This window comes from Diceros bicornis, chromosome 23 (assembly GCF_020826845.1).
Source record: "Diceros bicornis minor isolate mBicDic1 chromosome 23, mDicBic1.mat.cur, whole genome shotgun sequence".
In the NCBI taxonomy this organism is placed as follows: domain Eukaryota; kingdom Metazoa; phylum Chordata; class Mammalia; order Perissodactyla; family Rhinocerotidae; genus Diceros; species Diceros bicornis.
The window spans coordinates 6,835,060-6,852,864 of NC_080762.1; the positions used below are offsets into that span (position 1 = coordinate 6,835,060).

The following is a 17,805-nucleotide window of genomic DNA, read 5'->3' on the forward strand; positions in this document are numbered from 1 at the left end:
AACGTTGAGAGCTGTGTGATAATCAACAAGTCACGTGACCTCCATGCTTTGGTTTCCTCATCATAAAAAGAGAAAAAAAGTACAATCCAAATTACTAGAGAGAAATGGACAAAATAAGTTAATATCTGAAAAGGGATGTAAGAAGACAGTAGCCTTCACAAACATCTTTGTAAATATGAGCAAGGAAAAGACCTAGAGATGCTATCAGCATCCTGAATGGCAAGGCCACACACTAAGGCAAGGAACTGGGGTGTGAATCCTTTCTCTCTGGCAACCCTCTCTTTCTCCTTTATAAATGCCGCTCAAAAACTCACGCCCTCCGCACCCACCCACCCACAAGGTCTTATTCATTTCATTCCCGTAACAATTGTAAACATATTTACACTAGCAACAGCTATTATAACACACTTTAACATTTTAATGCTTCTTTTATGTTTTTATGCGTTTATACTACAAAAATCTCGCAGAAAAGCACTTTTTCTCTAATAGATTTTTGATCCCTTTCACCCAAAATCCAACCCCTAACTCGCTCTATCCACAAAGTTCAGTTCACAGTAAATGCTGACCTCAGCTGGACATTAATTCTGGGCGGTCCTATAGATTTGGCGCCAGTTTAAAGAGGTCATTCTAAACCTAGAATAAAATCCTAAATGAAACAGTGTAGCGATTCAGATCTTTCAAGTTGGTGACCTAGGATAACTATTGAGAGTTTCTGGGGTTTGTTGACCACACAATCCCTGCCGGAGCGGGGATGTGGGCATGAACTTTGTACTAAAGGTCACAAGAGCAGAAAGGGGAAACAAAAGTGAAACTTGGGGTGAGCTCACGGCCCGTGCGCGCGCTAGGGCGCGGGGCACCGATGGCGCCGGGGGCCCGGGCTCCTCGGAGCGGCTGCGCGCGGCGGGCGGCGGCGCCGGGCCCTCCCGAGGCCGGGCGCTGAGCCGGGCCCCCGCCCCGGCTCCGGCCGCCCCTCCCGGCCCGCGCGGCCGCCCGGGCTCACCGGCTCCGGGGCTCTCCATGGCGGCGGCGCTGGCGGGCGGCGCGTCTCGGCGGGCGGGCGGGGGCGGCGGCGCGGGGCTGGGCGCGGGGCGGCGGCGGAGGCCGGGGCGGGGCCGGGGGCCGGCGGGCGGCGCGCCGCGGCGGGCGGCGGGGGCTCGGGCCGCGGCGAGCAGGCCTGCGGGGGCGCCGAGCCCCGCGAGCCGCAGGCCCCGCAGGAGCTGCATGCCAGGCCGGGCGCCCGCGCGGGCGGAAGCGGCCGAGCCGAGGCGCCGGCGGGACCGGATCCGGCGAGCGGCGCGGGGAGCTGGCGGCTGCTCTGCGCCCGGCGCCCCGGGCCCTCCGCTCCCGCGCCGGCGGCCTGCGGCCCCTGCAGCCCGCGGTCGTTTCCCGGGCGCGGCCTTGCGCCCGGCCCACGCTGCAGGGGCGACATGGGGACCGCCGAGCGCACGCCCCGCCCGGGGGCGCCTGAGGATCCGTGTGTTTCCTTTCGCCAAGAGCTTCAAAACCCAGAGTTCTGATTACAAAATATTTGGAAAGAGCAAGAGGCACAGGAAGCAGACCTTGTCCGTTTGTGTAATTAGATGTTTTATTTACTTTGCTTTTTTAAAAAAGCCAAATTGCGGCGAAGTCTCAAATTTTTAACAATAGTTTTATGCCTAGAAATTAAATGGAAACCAGCTACTGGTTTTTGCAGGTTAAAGCACTGATGTGAATAAAATGGGAGAAAAAGCAATTTAGTTAATTAAAAAAAAAAAAAACAAACCTGTTGACGTTGGAACAGAATTCTCCTGGATTTTTCTTTCAAGTGCAAAGAAACTGTGCAGTAAGAAAATTAGTTACATCTCTCAACAAATTAATCTGGCCTCTTTTGCCAATAGTAACACTTGGTTTATGTTGAGTGAGTGAATCCTAGTGTTACCGAACCAAAAATGGGGAGTTAAAATCAGACTCGGGACCAGAATAGTTGTCACACGAAGTGAACATATTTGCAGCAAATAGCAGGCCACATGGAATCATTTCCAAAGTTGTGGAGTTCCCAGACAGGCGAAAGCAGGGGCTTTTTATTTAGGATGGAGAATGAACATTCAAAAGGGAGAGGTGGGTATTCCCTTGGGCAGGCTCAGTTGGAAAACATGCTTCCACCTATGCTGCCAGTTATAGTAATAAGGCCTAAGCTCCTCCCAGGAGAGGAGGTCTTAGCATTAAAAATAAGGCAAAGGTCATAGGCATGCTCTTGGGGTGAGGCTTGGTCTGGTTCCTGGTGGTTGGTGATTGCACCTCCTGAACAGTTAAATGCTTCTGAACCCACGGGCAATTAGTAGGTGACACTAGAAGGGGGATGGGAGCAGACCTCTGCACCAGCTCTGGATAGTTGATATAAAGACTGAACCCAAGAAGTCTTAAAGCTTGTTGCTCTGATTTTAAAATAATTCTCTCAAGTTGTGTTTGGTTTGCACACCCATAGCAATTATGGGCTGATTAGAGAGGGACAACAGGGTCCCCTAACGTTTATTTAAGGCCTGAGCTCTGCCCTGAGGTTGTGCAGGTGAATCAGACAGGTCCTTTTCCTAAGGAGCTGATCCTAGTAGCAGAGAAAGAAACGTGAGTAACTGCAGTAAGTAGTGAACTAAAAACTGCAAAAAAGAAAGTAATCCGTATTAATATTGAAGGGGATCAGGATATGCCACCCTGACACACGCCCCGTTGGCACCAGGACTGTTTTGAGCTGGTAGCAGGTGAGTGAGTAGCAGCAGACACTGGAAGAACTCCGCCCCCCTCGTTTGGCCTAAAAGGGCATAAATTTCCCTTTGTAAAGCTGACAAATTTCCGTTTGTAAAAGTTTTCCCTTCTTCCCAGACCAAGAAGAGGAAAGTAACTCTTACCTGCATAACAAACCTTACTAAACAACCCTTATTTACCATGTATGTCCTAATTGCCAGGTGAAGGCAGAGACAGTTTTAAAGTCTTTATATTCCCTGTGCATAGAGGTAGCTCCATGAACAGATGAATGAATTAATAAAACTTTTATAAGCATCAGATCTAAGTACTCAGATTTGTCAAAGAAGAAAGCAACACACCCAAATAAATTTCAAAAGAAGAAACAATATCATGGGTAATCTTAATGTCCTAGAGCTTTACCAGCCTGAGGCTAAAAGTTAGCTGACATTTACACTAATATCTAAATATTTTTTTTTTGCTGGGAAAGATTTGCCCTGAGCTAACATCTGTTGCCAATCTTCCTCTTTTTTTTTCCCTCCCCAAAACCCCAGTACATAGTTGTATATCATAGTTGTAAGTCGTTCTAGTTGTTCTATGTGAGCCACTGCCACAGCATGGCAACTGACGGACAGGTGGTGTGGTTCCACAACCAGGAAGCAAACCTGGGCTGCCGAAGCCATGAGAGCAGCAGACTTCAGGGCTGGCTCACTAATATCTAAATCTTGATAGCTAAATGAACATCTGGGGTTCCAGTGTCTACATCACTCACGAATCATTCCAGGCTGCCACCCATCCCCAGCCCTCGCCTCACTAGCTCCACTGGTCCAGTCTCCTTTCCAGGAAGTCCTCTACTCTGACTAGACATCAGGCACCTGCTGGTTCACTTGGTGACGGGGGATCCTTTCAGCTCTCGGGGTGACAGTCTCTGGCAAGTGAGGAGACCAATTCCTCCTACAAACATTACACTGTGCTTAGAGGATAGGGCAGGATAAGTGGTCCCACGGGAGGCTATTTGACCTCTGAGAGCTATAGAATTCATTGAGGGAGCATGTTCCTTTAGCCACACAGCACTTTTCCCCCCAGAGGACAATGTACACTGCCAGGATAGCTGGGTTGGAAGGATCCCGGTTCAAGCTACCACAGCGCTCCTATTCCATGATCCCCTTTGACCTTCAGGGCCTCTTGCTAAATCGGCTCATTCATCCTGCCAGACCCCTTTCCGTAGGGCGAGTTCTCTCTTCAGGTCCCTCATTTCTCTGATATGCTCCTGTCGCCATGCATTTCTTCCAAACAGTTGGCGCTGTTTTAGTTCTTGTTCTAAGAGGAGTCAAATGACAAAACTAAAACTATTTAGTAACATGTTTGATGTTCTTTATTCAAGAGAATGCAATCCACGGACTATGGGAGCACAGAGTCTCACAAACCGTGGCACACTCTTCTGGAGGGATTTTGGGCAAGAGCAAGTTTATAGAGCATTAGAAGAGGCAACGTGGAAACAGCATGATTAGCTAAGGGTCCTTATAAGGCTCGCAGGTCCTGTTTTTCTAGAGTCAGGTGAGCTAGCTAAAGCTGAGTTAAGACGATTGTGATTGGTGTTAGATTTCCTTGATGGTGAGGTGTTTCCAGGAAGTACGTGCTAATTTAGGTTTAGATTTGTGACATGGACTGGGCCTCTGAGGCAGCCTCCATTTTCTGGGTCCAGATACATGTATTAACTTTATCAGAGGTTCTTTGGTCCTCCCAGTAAACTATAGCTGTAGATGGTTATCAAGGAGGATGAAGACATGCAGTTCTACAGGACATGGTAAATATCAGTAGAAAGCCAACTGAGACCCTTGGTGACCCAGGGTGATTCAGGATGACGTTCCATTTTGTTGGAGGAGGAATATGTGTTTAACAATAAAACATGTATGCTTTTCAATTAATGTTTGAGTATAATATTTGTTTAAGAAATCACTACATCTATTTAATAATAGATTTATTTCAGTAGCTAGACACAAAGGGTCTTATAATATTAAGTATCAGGTTGCAACATTTTAAATTATTTTAAATATTTATAACTTAAAATGTAAAATTCTTAATTTTTCTGAGTAACATGTTTCATACAATTTTTAAACTCAGAAAAACTCATAGAATAAAATTTTAAAGTATCTGTGATACATCAACCAGAAGTATCTCTGTAGATATAGATACACATATACACAGTGCTATAGGAGATATTTTATAAAAATGGAACAATGTTGCCTATGGCTTTGTTTGTTTGTTTGTGAGGAAGATCAGCCCTGAGCTAACATCCTTGCCAATCCTCCTCTTTTTGCTGAGGAAGACTGGCCCTGGGCTAACATCTGTGCCATCTTCCTCCACTTTATATGTGATACCACCACACCATGGCTTGACAAGTGGTGCCTTGGTGTGTGCCCAGGATCTGCACCCGGGCCGCCAGCAGCGGAGCGTGCGCACTTAACTGCTATGCCATGGGGCCAGCCCGCATATGGCTTTGTAACCTGCTTTTTCCTTTGCAATATATTGTGACTAACTTCTCATATCATTAACTATTCTGTACTATAATTTCAATGGATGCATATTAAATCTTTATGTTAATATATTTGATCAATCCCCTATTGATTGTCATTGTTCAATCATTTAAATTCATCTCGGTTTTTCATCATTAACAATAACTCTATGGAGCCAGCCCTGATGATTTAGTGGTTAAGGTTCAGTGCTCTCGCTGCTTCGGCAGCTGGGGTCCACACCACTCATCTATCAGTTGCCATGCTGTGCCGGTGGCTCACACTGAAGAACTCGAAGGGCTTACAACTAGGGTATACAATCATGCACTGGGGCTTTGGGGAGGGGAAAAAAAAAAAAAAAGAGGAAGATTGGCAACAGATGTTAGCTCAGGGCAAATCTTTCCCTGTGGGAAAAAAAAAAAACACTGTATGATAAATACTTTTTTCTATATGTCTTTGTATATATTTTTTATTATTTCCTTAAAATAAATTCCCAGGGGGGGCCGGCCCGGTGGCGCAAGCGGTTAAGTGCGCGCGCTCCGCTGCAGCGGCCCGGGGTTCGCTGGTTCGGATCCCGGGCGCGCACCGACGCACTGCTTGGTAAGCCATGCTGTGGCGGCGTCCCATATAAAGTGGAGGAAGATAGGCACCGATGTTAGCCCAGGGCCGTCTTCCTCAGCAAAAAAAGAGGAGGATTGGCGGATGTTAGCTCAGGGCTGATCTCCTCACAAAAAACAAAAAAAAAATAAAAAAATAAAAAAATAAATAAATTCCCAGGGGCCGGCCCCGTGGCGCATTGATTAAGTTCACGCATTCCACTTCAGCGGCCCAGAGCTTGCCGGTTCGCATCCTGGGCGTGGACTTACTCACCACTCATCAAGCCATGCTGAGGTGGCGTCCCACATAGAGGAACTAGAAGGACCTACAACTAGGATATATAACTATGTACTGGGGCTTTGGGGAGAAAAAAAAAAGAGGAAGATAAATAATAAATAAACAAATAAATAAATTCCCAGAAAGAGGCTTGATAGATAAAAGATTATGCATCATTGTAAGGTTTTTGAAACATATTGCCGAATTATCTACCAATTTACATGCTTAGAAGCAGTTCGTGAAATTCTATCATTATACGTTCTTCCCTCATTTTTTATTTAAAAGGTACAAATGCTTGTTATTTTAACTTATATTTGTTTAATTATTAATGAATCTGAATATTGTTTCCTGTATTTAATAGCCATCTGCATGTCTCTCAATAAATTTTTGTTTATTTTTCTTCTAGGTTGTTTATCTTTGTCTACTACTTCATAAAATCTACTTATTAGTTATTTTAAAGCCTTTGTCATATATATTAAAAACATTTTCCCTAACTTGTTTGCAATTTCTGTAGTTTTTGGCATGCAGAATTTAAAAATGTGCATGTACTCTTATGTATTAATTTTTGTTAGTGGTTTTATTTCTTTGCTCTACTGATTAAAAATGTAATCCTTTTGCAAGACTATTTATAGAGCCTTCTACTTCTTTGTATCTTTGATATTTAATGCTTTAATGAATCTGGAACATTTGATTTATTGTATGAGAGATAAGAACTTTATTTTTTTTTTCTCCAAAGACATCATTGTTCTAACGCCATTTCTTGACGTAAAATCCGTAGTTGAGAACTTCCAGGTCCTTTCTCCACACAAAACATCCCTTCTCTGTCACTTTTTATCATCAGTCAGTTAATCTCACAAACTAAACTGTGCTAATATATAAGTCCCTCTGAATTATTTTGGCAAAATATCGTACACCCTTCTATACATACACAGGGAGCCACTTTATTAGCCATTAAACTGCTTTAATTTCTATTTAACAGTGATCACTATCTAAATTATATTATTATTTGACTGCTCCCTTGTCCATCTGTCTTTCCTACTAGAACATAAGGTTTGTGAGGACAGGGATTTCATAGTCTTCTCCTAGATCCTGGCACACAGGCATTTCTAAATAAATATTTGTTGAATCTGTTATTTATTTAATGAATTGACTGGAGATTGAACCTAACCCTAAAGAGATGAATAACGGGAGTCAAAGATGGAGATTTTAGAGATCTGAGGGCCTTTGGCTGCTGTTTTGCCCACTCATGAGACCAGCAACGCCTGTGGACATTTACTTTCACCATCATAAAGTTATTACATTTGTGGATATTGATTCAGTATTCGCACAGCTAATTCACCTCCACAGCATTACCTCTGAAATACAGGAATATGGTAAGTAATTAGTAATTTCAATTACTAATTACTGGCACTCTGCCTGTTTCTAACCAAAAAAAAAAGAAAGGAAAGAAAAGAAGCATATCCAATTACAGTATTGTCACATGTTGTCAATCTGAGCAACCAAAAATAAGCCACAAATCTGCTCACCAAAATAAATTATTACAAACTGTCTCAAGTTTCAAATTTGTTCATAAGTAGAATTTATTTATTAAAGCAAATACTTGTTTAATAACAAAATGCCAATTGGAGAAAAGACACGTTCATGGCAGACCGAACATTTTTCTGAGATCATGTTATGTAGGAAATCATCTTGATGCAATGTGGCCTCCGAGTCCACTACCAGGCGAGCTGTCACAGAGATCATGGAACGGAAGCACTCCCAGACCGAATTAAAATGCTTGCATTGCACAGTTTATTAAATCAATTAAAAACACACAGTGAGGGGCTGGCGTGGTGGCGTAGCGGTTAAGTTCGAGAGTTCTGCTTCAGCAGCTCAGGGTTTGTGGGTTCGGATCCTGGGCGCAGACCTACAAACCACTCATCATGCCATGCTGTGGCGGCATCCCATATATAAAATAGAGGAAGACTGGCAGAGATGTTAGCTCAGGGACAATCTTCCTCAAGCAAAAAGGAAGATTGGCAGCAGACGTTAGCTCGGGTCCAATCATCCTAACCAAAAAATAAAAACACACACACAGTGAGAAGCAAGGGGAAAGAAAATGGGAAATTAACATACTTAGGATTGGACGCAATTGGGGTGAACAGGCCACACTACTTGAATCCTGGAGTATGTAATATTCACACATCTTGTCTCTCTCTGCTGCTCCAGCAACTTTCCCTGCTCATCATGTGGTTATGAAGACCAGAAATAAGGTTCAAGAAAGGGGGCCCATGTATAGAAGTTTCAACACATACTTGCTCTGTTGGAAAGATGCAGGGACAAGTCCTTCTGGCCACAGGTGCCTCGTGATTATTAGATATCTCTTGGTCCTTCATCCCTTTTAACATGCATCTACATTTAACATGCACATGCTTCACTTACTAATCACTGATCTGTACGTAACACATCTCAGTTCATTCATCCCATCTGTTTTCTTCTATAACAGATCTGAATATTCTCAAACAATACACCAAGTGTATGTTACAAATCTCCAACACAATTCTCTGACCGGTTAATCTGTCGCCATTTTACCAAACCTTTATAACTCACCTTCGATGTCAACTTGGCATCAGAAAACCTCCAGAAAATCTGACCTTAACTTCTGGGTCTCATCTAATTCTCCTAGCAGTGAATAGCTCTGATTCTGTTTCCAAGGTAACAGTAAAAGGAAAAGGTTGTTTACCTGCCTAGCTTTTCCTCTCAGTTCTAAGATCTGTACTTTCCCCACCCACTTAGCTCCTTATTAAAAGTCTTTTACTTGGAATGTATCTTTTTATTCCCCCTTGCTCTTTTTAATTCCTTACAAAAACAATGTAAAATGATGGGACTGCAGAGTGGGATCCCTCTGGCTACATATTTATCCAAAGATCTCAGCCCCTAGCTTACCCTTAGGTCCAACAAGTGTCCTGCGTCACCTTCCTTTCTCCTCCCTGGAGTGTTTTGAGGCCAGCCTGCCATCTGAATTTCCATAGCAGGCATCCACAAAAAGTACTGCCTTCCTTTCCTGCCCCGGGACTCTCACTATAGACAGAGTGACCACCTGTCCTGGTTTGCCCAGGACCATTCAGTTTTAGCACTGAAAGTCCCATGTCCTGGGAAACCTCTCAGTCCCTGGCAGAGATGATTATCACTCTAATATGGATCAAGAGAAATGAGATAACGTGTCCAAAGAGTAAAGATTTCTATGGGCTGAGAGAGCCAGGAGAGGCATGGAAGAGGAGGTAATATTTGAGACCAGATCTGAAAATGAGTGGATTAAGAGGGCAGGAGCATAGGGGTAACACATTCCAGGCGTGGGGAGGCAGGACTGTGCACGTAGATCCAAAAGAGAGTTTGACTGGTTCAAGGGGCAGAGGACTGGGAAATAAGGCTGGAAAATTAGGTTGGGACCAGATTATGGAAGGTCTTAAATGCCAGGCTAAGCAACTGGGACTTTATTACATAAGAATTGGGATTGTTAAAGAACTCTGACCTTGGAACTGACATGGTAACAGATGGCTTTAGAAAGACACATCTTTCAGGTCTGGGCAGGATTTATTGGGGAGGGCAGAGAGTCGAAGTCCCAAGTCTAGTTAGTTCACTGTGGTGCTGCAGTAATCCAAGTATGAGGGGCAGAGACCTGAACTAAAATAAAAGTGATAGATTTAAGAAATTGCAAGACAATAGTTAGTGACACTTAACAATTGATAACGTGCAGAAAGAGAAAGAGAAAGTGGATTGGCTGGTGGTAAAACATTAGAAGTGAGGTGAATTGGGTGTCCCCAGAGCAATCCAGAAGGAAGAGGACGAGAAGTGAGAGGATGGAGAGAGGGACCAGTTGAGTGAGCCAGACAGCAGACAGTGTGTGCTCGTTAATGGGACTTTTCCCCTGATCTCTCAGACGTCTTCAGCAAAGTCGATAATTAAATTCACCAATCTTAAGTTTCAGTGATTTTGTTGTGGAAACCAAAGATTGGACTGCAGAACAAAGAGCACACAAGGACTCTTGTGCTTGGAGGCTAGGAGGGTCCTATGATTGTAAGCACCTAAGATTTGCAGAAATCTTAGGGAGGGGGGTGGACTTCCACATGCCATCAGAATTCGAGCCAGTTTAGCTAGATCTTGAGGGGCAGGAGCAGCATTCAGCTGGATTCTGGTTAAATGCCCATGGAAAGGAACTAGTAAAAAGAGACAGACAGTAAAGGAGAAAAACTGATTGAGTAATCTCGGGGCTATAAAGTCAGAACAAGATGAAGACCTTGATCTTAGGAGAGATACGAGGGAAGCAAGTTAGGATAGATGGATCCTGATAAGTATTTGGATGGGATCTGGTTAAGGGAGCTACTTTCTTTCTTTTTTTTTTTTTGTGAGGAAGATCAGCCCTGAGCTAACATCCATGCCAATCCTTCTCTTTTTGCTGAGGAAGACTGGCCCTGAGCTAACATCTATTGCCAATCCTCCTCCTTTTTTTCCCTTTTTCTCCCCACAGCCCCAGTAGATAGTTGTATGTCATAGTTGCACATCCTTCTAGTTGCTGTATGTGGGACACCGCCTCAGCATGGCTGGACAAGCGGTGTGTCGGTGTGCGCCCGGGATCCGAACCCAGGCCGCTGGTAGCGGAGCGTGTGCACTTAACTGCTAAGCCACGGGGCTGGCCCCAGGGAGCTACTTTCTAAAGATGTCAGTTTTCTTGATGAAAATTGGTGGTGAAGTCATTTACTGGGAGGAGGAGAAGACACTGAGGGGAGAATCTTGGTGATTTGGAAGTTTTAGAGATGTATAAGTGGTCATTGAAACTGTGAGTTTGGCTGAGGTCACCCAGGGAGAGCGTATGGAGTAACTAGGGGACTGTGGATGGAGCACTTTCACCATCTTTGTGATAACAATCTGAATCTTTTTTTTATACATTTCCTCAGTTGCCTGAATTATTGCTACTTTTATTACATTTCTTCCATTCTGGGTACATTTCTTCCATTCTGGGTAAGAATAAGAAATAATCACTGTACGAACATTTTCATCAAGAACATGATTCTTTCTCCTCCGTCAAATGAAAAGGATTCATTTACTTATTATAAAGAAGACAGTAGTTTGTATCATTACTCAGAGAAATGATGCCCTTATATTGTTGGTTTTGAGATCACCTCTATTTCTATACACTAAAGTAGTTAGTGCTTCTGACCACATTTTGGGCAAACGCCAAATTGGGAGATTAGACTTAAGAGCTCTAATTAGGCTCCCTGAATTTGATTAGTGCTGGGGATTAGTTTCTTATTTGATAGTTTACCTTACAAGAATTCCTAGCTGGAAACTGTGTGTTTTCTTGGCTACTATTTATATCATGTACACCGTGTAAATCATCATTATACTTTCCAATAGACTATTCTGCATTACTGAATTGTCATTGTTGTTACTTGCTGGTAGGATCTTCTGAATACTAAAAGGAAAGTGTTAAGAGCTAGGTCAAATTCCACTTTCTGGATCATCAGGGCTGTGTATTATTATTTGTTGGTTTCATTGTCCTCCTAATGTGCGAGAATGTATTGCAGTTTATGTTTAAACTTCTCGTTGCCCACTTTAAATGTGTCCTATAATTGTATTCTCAGGGACACATTAACATAGATTATATTAATAGGATATTAATATCTGGGTTAGCAGACTTCACATCTTTCCAAATTTAGTCATCTCATTGCCCACTTGACATAAATATTCCTCATTTTTCACTTGCACAATTGATATTTAAAACATCACACAAGATATTGCTGGCAAGAGGAATCTTAGTTTCATGCCAATCAGAGTATAAGTGACAATTATATTATGAAGTTTGCTTCGAATAATGTAAGAATTAGACGATACAAGAAATGGAAAAAAAAAATAGAAAAAGTTTAAAAGTCCCAGAAAGCAGCAGAATTGGCGTTGGAGGGAATGTGACTCTATTCTCCCTCACCCAGTAAAGGATCTCCTTATAGACAGCCATCTATTTCAATACATTCATTACCTAACAGGTCTTTGCCTAAAGATTGTGTGGTTTCAATTCGAAGAATATCCTTCATTGTCTATTGATCTAGCTATATAATTAAAGAAAGCCAGAATAATTATAATCAACAAAACTGCAAAAATCCCTGCACCGTAAGGTAACTATGACCCAAGGCCCTCTGACTGTCAGTCTTTATCACTTTATAGTAACATAGTCCATTTTACCAGTATAATTTCTATATATAAATACACCACCTGTAATAGTTTATGCCATTTTTTAATATTTTTTCAAATACATATTTTCCTATGTAGCATAATTTGTACTATATTACAATGTTTTGTTGTATTATATCATCATTTGTTTAACCAGTCTCTAAATCTTGAATTTTAAATCTTGAAAATCTCTTAATTTTGGCTATGTTTGTCTTTCCAATAGAATGCACTTAGAAATATTCTTGAATTTTTTTCGTTTCTTTTGTGTTATTTTCTTGATACATACAGCAAAAGTAAATTTATCAAGTTAAGATTTTATGACTTTTTTTAATCAGATTGCTCCACAGGAAAAAGAAGTGGTGTAAAAAGCCTCTACTCTCCAAAACCACTCACTACACTGGGTTTATTATTTGCTTGGTACTTCCTAATTGTTTACAGCTGCACTTCTTAAATCATCAGCAATGCTGAAATTTTTCGAATGGTCAAATATTATCAAGTCTATTATATTGCCAGACATTCACTGGGTCTTGTAAACAGGCTTAGTTGTCCATAGTCAGCACAGTGGAGTGGTTAGAGCACGGACCCTGAAGGCCAGATTGCTACCTGCGATGAGCTTTTGAGGCAGGCCCCCCATCCAATCGCCTACCAAATTAAGTATGAGTTCCTCAGCTGTCCATTCAAGGCCCACCACAATTCACCTCTACATACCTTTTTTTTGGGGGGGGGGGGCGGTTGTTATTATTTTCTAACACCTTTTAAATACATCAAGCAAACTAATAATTTGCTATTCCCTAAGCATCCTTGAAGATTTGCAAGAACTGTATTCTAGTGTATGATGTAAGCTTCACCTAAAATGTCTCCTTCATTACGTGGAAAAAAGATTTCAGTCCTTCCTCGAATGGCCATCTCATATGTCCCCTTCATCTGATCTTCCCAACCAAATGGGAATATTCTCTACTCTGAAATTCACCTGTGCTTTATTTCCACCTTTTTTGGGGTATTTAAAATATTCTACCTTCGTTACAGGTAAGCCTCTGATTGGATAGCTAGCACCTCACGGAGCCAGCACTCTGCTTAGTATTTAGGACAGACTAGGTTTTTTTTTTCCTGAAATAAATGATGACTGGACTGAACCATGAACCTTACACACCAAGGCCTCATCTCATCTATGTTATGTAAGTGAAATGGAAAAATCTAGGAAATTTCCAGATAATTTAAAACAATATTTTTGAATTGGTGATCTAGTGATTTCCTCACCAAAGCCTTTGAATGGCTACACTTCTATCAATCTTTGCCTTGTTTTCCCTGTGGAGATTTGACTTCCATAGTTCCCAAGGTTGAGTCTCAAAGCATTTGGCACCGAGACGGAGTGTCTTGAGCCAATCCTGAGAGAAGCAAGAAATTCATCAACAGCTTCGTTGCACTGGATGGGAGGACTTAGAGTTTCAGTCCTGGTCTCTGGTGTACCCTCCACAATGTCTGTGCTCCTCGGATGTTTGTTAACCCTCTCTGATTTCCTTGCCTTACTCTAGATTGATTGAGACTCCCTGTAACCTCTCCATTCCATTTTTTCCCCTCTACTAATGTGGAAGTGATATTCTCTATGTTGATTTTTTTAAGGAGTTATGCTAAATAGTTAACAGGGATACTTACAAAAATCTAAAGTTAATATCTTCACCCTCTTCCCAAATAACACATGGACCTTAGAAGGTTTTAACTTTAATCGATTATATACTATTATTGCCTAATAATTTCACTTCTCTCTGACAATTTTTAAAAATCTTCTCTTTGTCTTTGGAACACTATAGTTTTACTTTATGGATCTAGGCATGGATTTATCTTATTTATCTGCTGGGAAACATTGGGTTTCCTGAATCTGAGAATTGGTATTTCTCAACAATTCAGGAAAATACTCAACCATGGTTTCTTTTCTTATTGCCTATCATTATAATCTCTTTTTTTCCTTCTTCTACTACCCTAATTGAGTTATGCTAGAAATCCTGACTTTGTCCTCAATGCCTTTTAACCTTTCTATGTTCTCCATTTCTTGGTTTCTCTGAGTTTCATTTTGGATAAGTTCTTCAAAGGTTTCCTCCAGTTCACTAATCCTTTCTTCAGCTTTGTCTAATATGCTGTTTACCTAGCCACAGAGATTTGAATTTCAAGTACTATATTTTTCATTCATTCATGGGCCTCTATTTGGTTCTTTTGCAAATCTGCTTGTATTTTTTCTAGTCCATTGCTCATGTTTTCAAGTTTCTTCTTTTATTTCTTTAAATGTATTAACCATGTTATTTTATATTCTATATCTGATAATCCTAATATCTAAGAATCTTTGTGGATTTGATTATGCTTTCTGGCTTTTTTTCCTGGTTCATTTTTACATTTCCTTTATTTATTATATATTTTGTGATTTTTTGATTGTGATCTTGTGTTGGACCTTTATCTGAGGAAATTCTTTGAAGCCTGGTTTGGAGTTACATTCCTGCAAAAATGATATGGTTTGTTTCTATGTCACCAGGGGGCCCTATTAGCCTGGAAAAATTTAAATTAAATTCCTTACTTGATGTTTTATACCACATAGGTAGGGTTGCCAAATAGAATACAGGACACCCAGTTAAATTTAGATTTCAGATAAACAACAAATAATTTTTAGTGCAATATTTGGGACATATACTAAAAAATTATGCATTGTTTATCTGAAATTCAAGTTTAACTGGGCATTCTCTATTTTTATTTGCTCAATCTGGCAATTTACACATAGGTAGCTTGAATTTGGTTTCAAACCCACATAAGAGCTCACTCGAGGTTATGAATTCTCCGGGAATTTTTTTCTTTTTTTAGATTGGCCCTGCGCTAACATCTGTTGCCAATTTTCCTCTTTTTTCTTTTTTCTCCCCAAAGCCCCAGTGCATAGCTGTGTATCATAGTTGTAGAGCTGTAGCTCTTCTATATGGGACGCCACCTCAGCATGGCTTGATGAGTGGTGAGTAGGTCCGCACCCAGGATCCGAACCTGTAAACCCCAGGCCGCCAAAGCGGAATGCATGAACTTAACCACTGCGCCATGGGGCCAGCCCCTCTCAGAGAATTTTTTTTCCCATTCTCCCAGGGCAAAGGTTGAGACTGGTAAATTTCCAATGTCTTTCTCTTTAAGGTAGATTTATTTCTTGCTCTCTCTTGTACTGAGAGTGTTGTTCATTAGAATCTCAGATCTATGCAGTGATCTCCCATAGATCCTTAGCTTTATCAGCTATTCTCTGCACATCATGTAACTTTCAAAACGTAAACTCAAGGTCCCTTAGGTTGACTCTTAGGGTGAAAACCAACTTCACAGATCACTTACCTTTCAGGAGTTTTTCCTTTCTTTGTTTTTATTTCTATAGATTCATTACAGTCTTGCCAGCTCCATGAAGCATTTAAAAACATTTTTACATAGTTTATCGAGTATTTCTAGTTGTTTTGGGCAGCAGGGGATCAGAAAGAAGGTGTTATGAGAGGGAGTCATTCAGAGTATCTCAAATGATATTCTATCAGAATCAGATGTCTTCAACCCTTCGTTCTTGCTAAGCTTGAAATCTGGTATTCCTGGTGTCCCCTCCAGTTTTAATATTTCTTTCCAGCCATTGGTGTAGTCCAGAGTCACTTGTATCATTTGACTTTGCTTTCACACTCTACGAAGACTGTTGATCTGACTGGTGACAGAGCATGGGACCTCACTCTGAACTCCATCTAATGATTTGGTCCCTCTATCACATCTATTTCCTGCCAGTGCTCTTCCTCTGAGGCTAGAATCTACTTCTCTGTACCCTAATCTCTTGAGGAGTTTTCTAGAATATAGAGCAATCTAATGCTGCCACCACCACCACCTCAACTTGTCTTCTGAGTTAGTTCAAAGGAATTCCATTCTTACTGATGTGTCTTACTTGCAGTTCCTGGAACCACACCTAAGACTCCTCATAGGATTAGCCTTAGATTAGTTTTCTAGTTTCCTTTAGGAAGACCAGTTTTCAGAGCAGGGTTAGATTTCCCTAGGCACCACTATCTTCATGGGTAAGTGACCAGCAGCATCTTTCTCCTCCCTATTAGTGCTACCACCAGAGTTTTAACTTGTCTTTCTCCTAGGCCCACCCAGCACTCTGCACTCTTAGTGCCAGTGGTGTGTTGGAGCTGGCTCATACCAGATTGCGAGAGCCAATTGTTAGACCTCAGGAATTTTAAGAGCTGGTAATTAAGCCCAGCTATTATTAAAAATTAAATTATAGAAACTTAAAATTAAGTAAATTATATTAAAAACAATGGTAAGTATAAAGCTCTTAGAATAAAACATAAGAGTCAATCTTCATGTCTCGGTTTAGGCAGTGATTTCTTATATATTACACCAAAAGCATAAATGACAAAAGAAAAAAAATAGATAAGTTGGAATGCATCAAAATCTAAAAGTTTCATGCTTCAAAGGACACTACCAAGAAAGTGAAAATAGAACCCATATAAAGGGACAAAATATTTTCAAATCATATATTGATTAGGAACTTGTATTCAGAATATATTTTTAAAAATTCCTATAACTCAATTATAATAATAATAAAAAACATATAACCCTGTTAAAAGACAGATAAATAATTTGAATGGACATTTCACCAAAGAAGATATACAATTGCCGATAAGCACATGAAAAGATCCTTAACACCATCAGTCATTAAGGAAATGCAAATCAAAACCACAATGACATACTTTACACCCACAAGGATGTCTATAATCGAAAAGACAGACAATAACAAATATTGGCGAGGATGTGGAGAAATTATGAATGTCCAGAACAGGCATACCCATAGAGACAGAAGGCAGATTAGTAGTTGTCTATAGCTGGGGGTGGGTGGGGTGAATGACTGGTAATGGTCACAGGGTTTCTTTCTGAATGATGAAAATGTTCTAAAATTAGATTGTGGTGATGGTTGCACAACTCTGTAAATATACTGAAAACCATTGTATTATACACTTTACATGGGTGAATTGTATGTATGTGAATCATATCTCAATAAGCTGTTAATAAAAAATAAATATTCAAAACACACCATTGTCTAATTACTTTACTATTATCTATACTTTTGAGGTTATTTACTAAAAGATGGTGCCCAAGTGGTTCCAGAACATAGGATCAAATTGTACATGCTATCAAACCAGCAGGGACTGTTTGTCTCAACTAATATCTTGTTTATTTCTTTATGTCAGACAGCCAGATGGCAGTGAGTGATAATGCTGTGTACTAATCCCTTAGGAAGACGAGTTTGCTTAAGATTTAGACACAAACAATAAGAAATATAACAATGCCACAAAGAGCTTCATGACAAAATGATTAGAACATGGTATACAAAAGATCTAGTCAGTCAGTCTGCTGCATTTCATCAACAAATATTTGTTGAGTATTACAGAAAATGCAAAAATAAATTAGATCCTCTTCCTGCATGCAGCCAAGAAAAGAAAAGCCAATTTAAATATTT

General features: G+C 41.0%; 1 protein-coding gene across 5 annotated transcripts in view; it reads right to left on the reverse strand.

Annotated features, from left to right (window-relative positions):
- Positions 1-1,052, reverse strand: part of AKAP7 (A-kinase anchoring protein 7) — a 146,607-nt gene extending 145,555 nt beyond the window's left edge. For 4 of the 5 annotated variants that reach the window (XM_058566265.1, XM_058566267.1, XM_058566270.1 and 1 more), the window contains exon 1: positions 1,001-1,052. In XM_058566265.1, the coding sequence (XP_058422248.1) occupies positions 1,001-1,019 (19 nt within the window). In that variant the 5' untranslated portion in view covers positions 1,020-1,052. Of the gene's footprint in view, positions 1-566; positions 852-1,000 lie in introns of those variants that run through there. The other variant, XM_058566268.1, reaches the window with a different exon arrangement.
- Between the last annotated feature and the right edge of the window lie 16,753 nt (positions 1,053-17,805).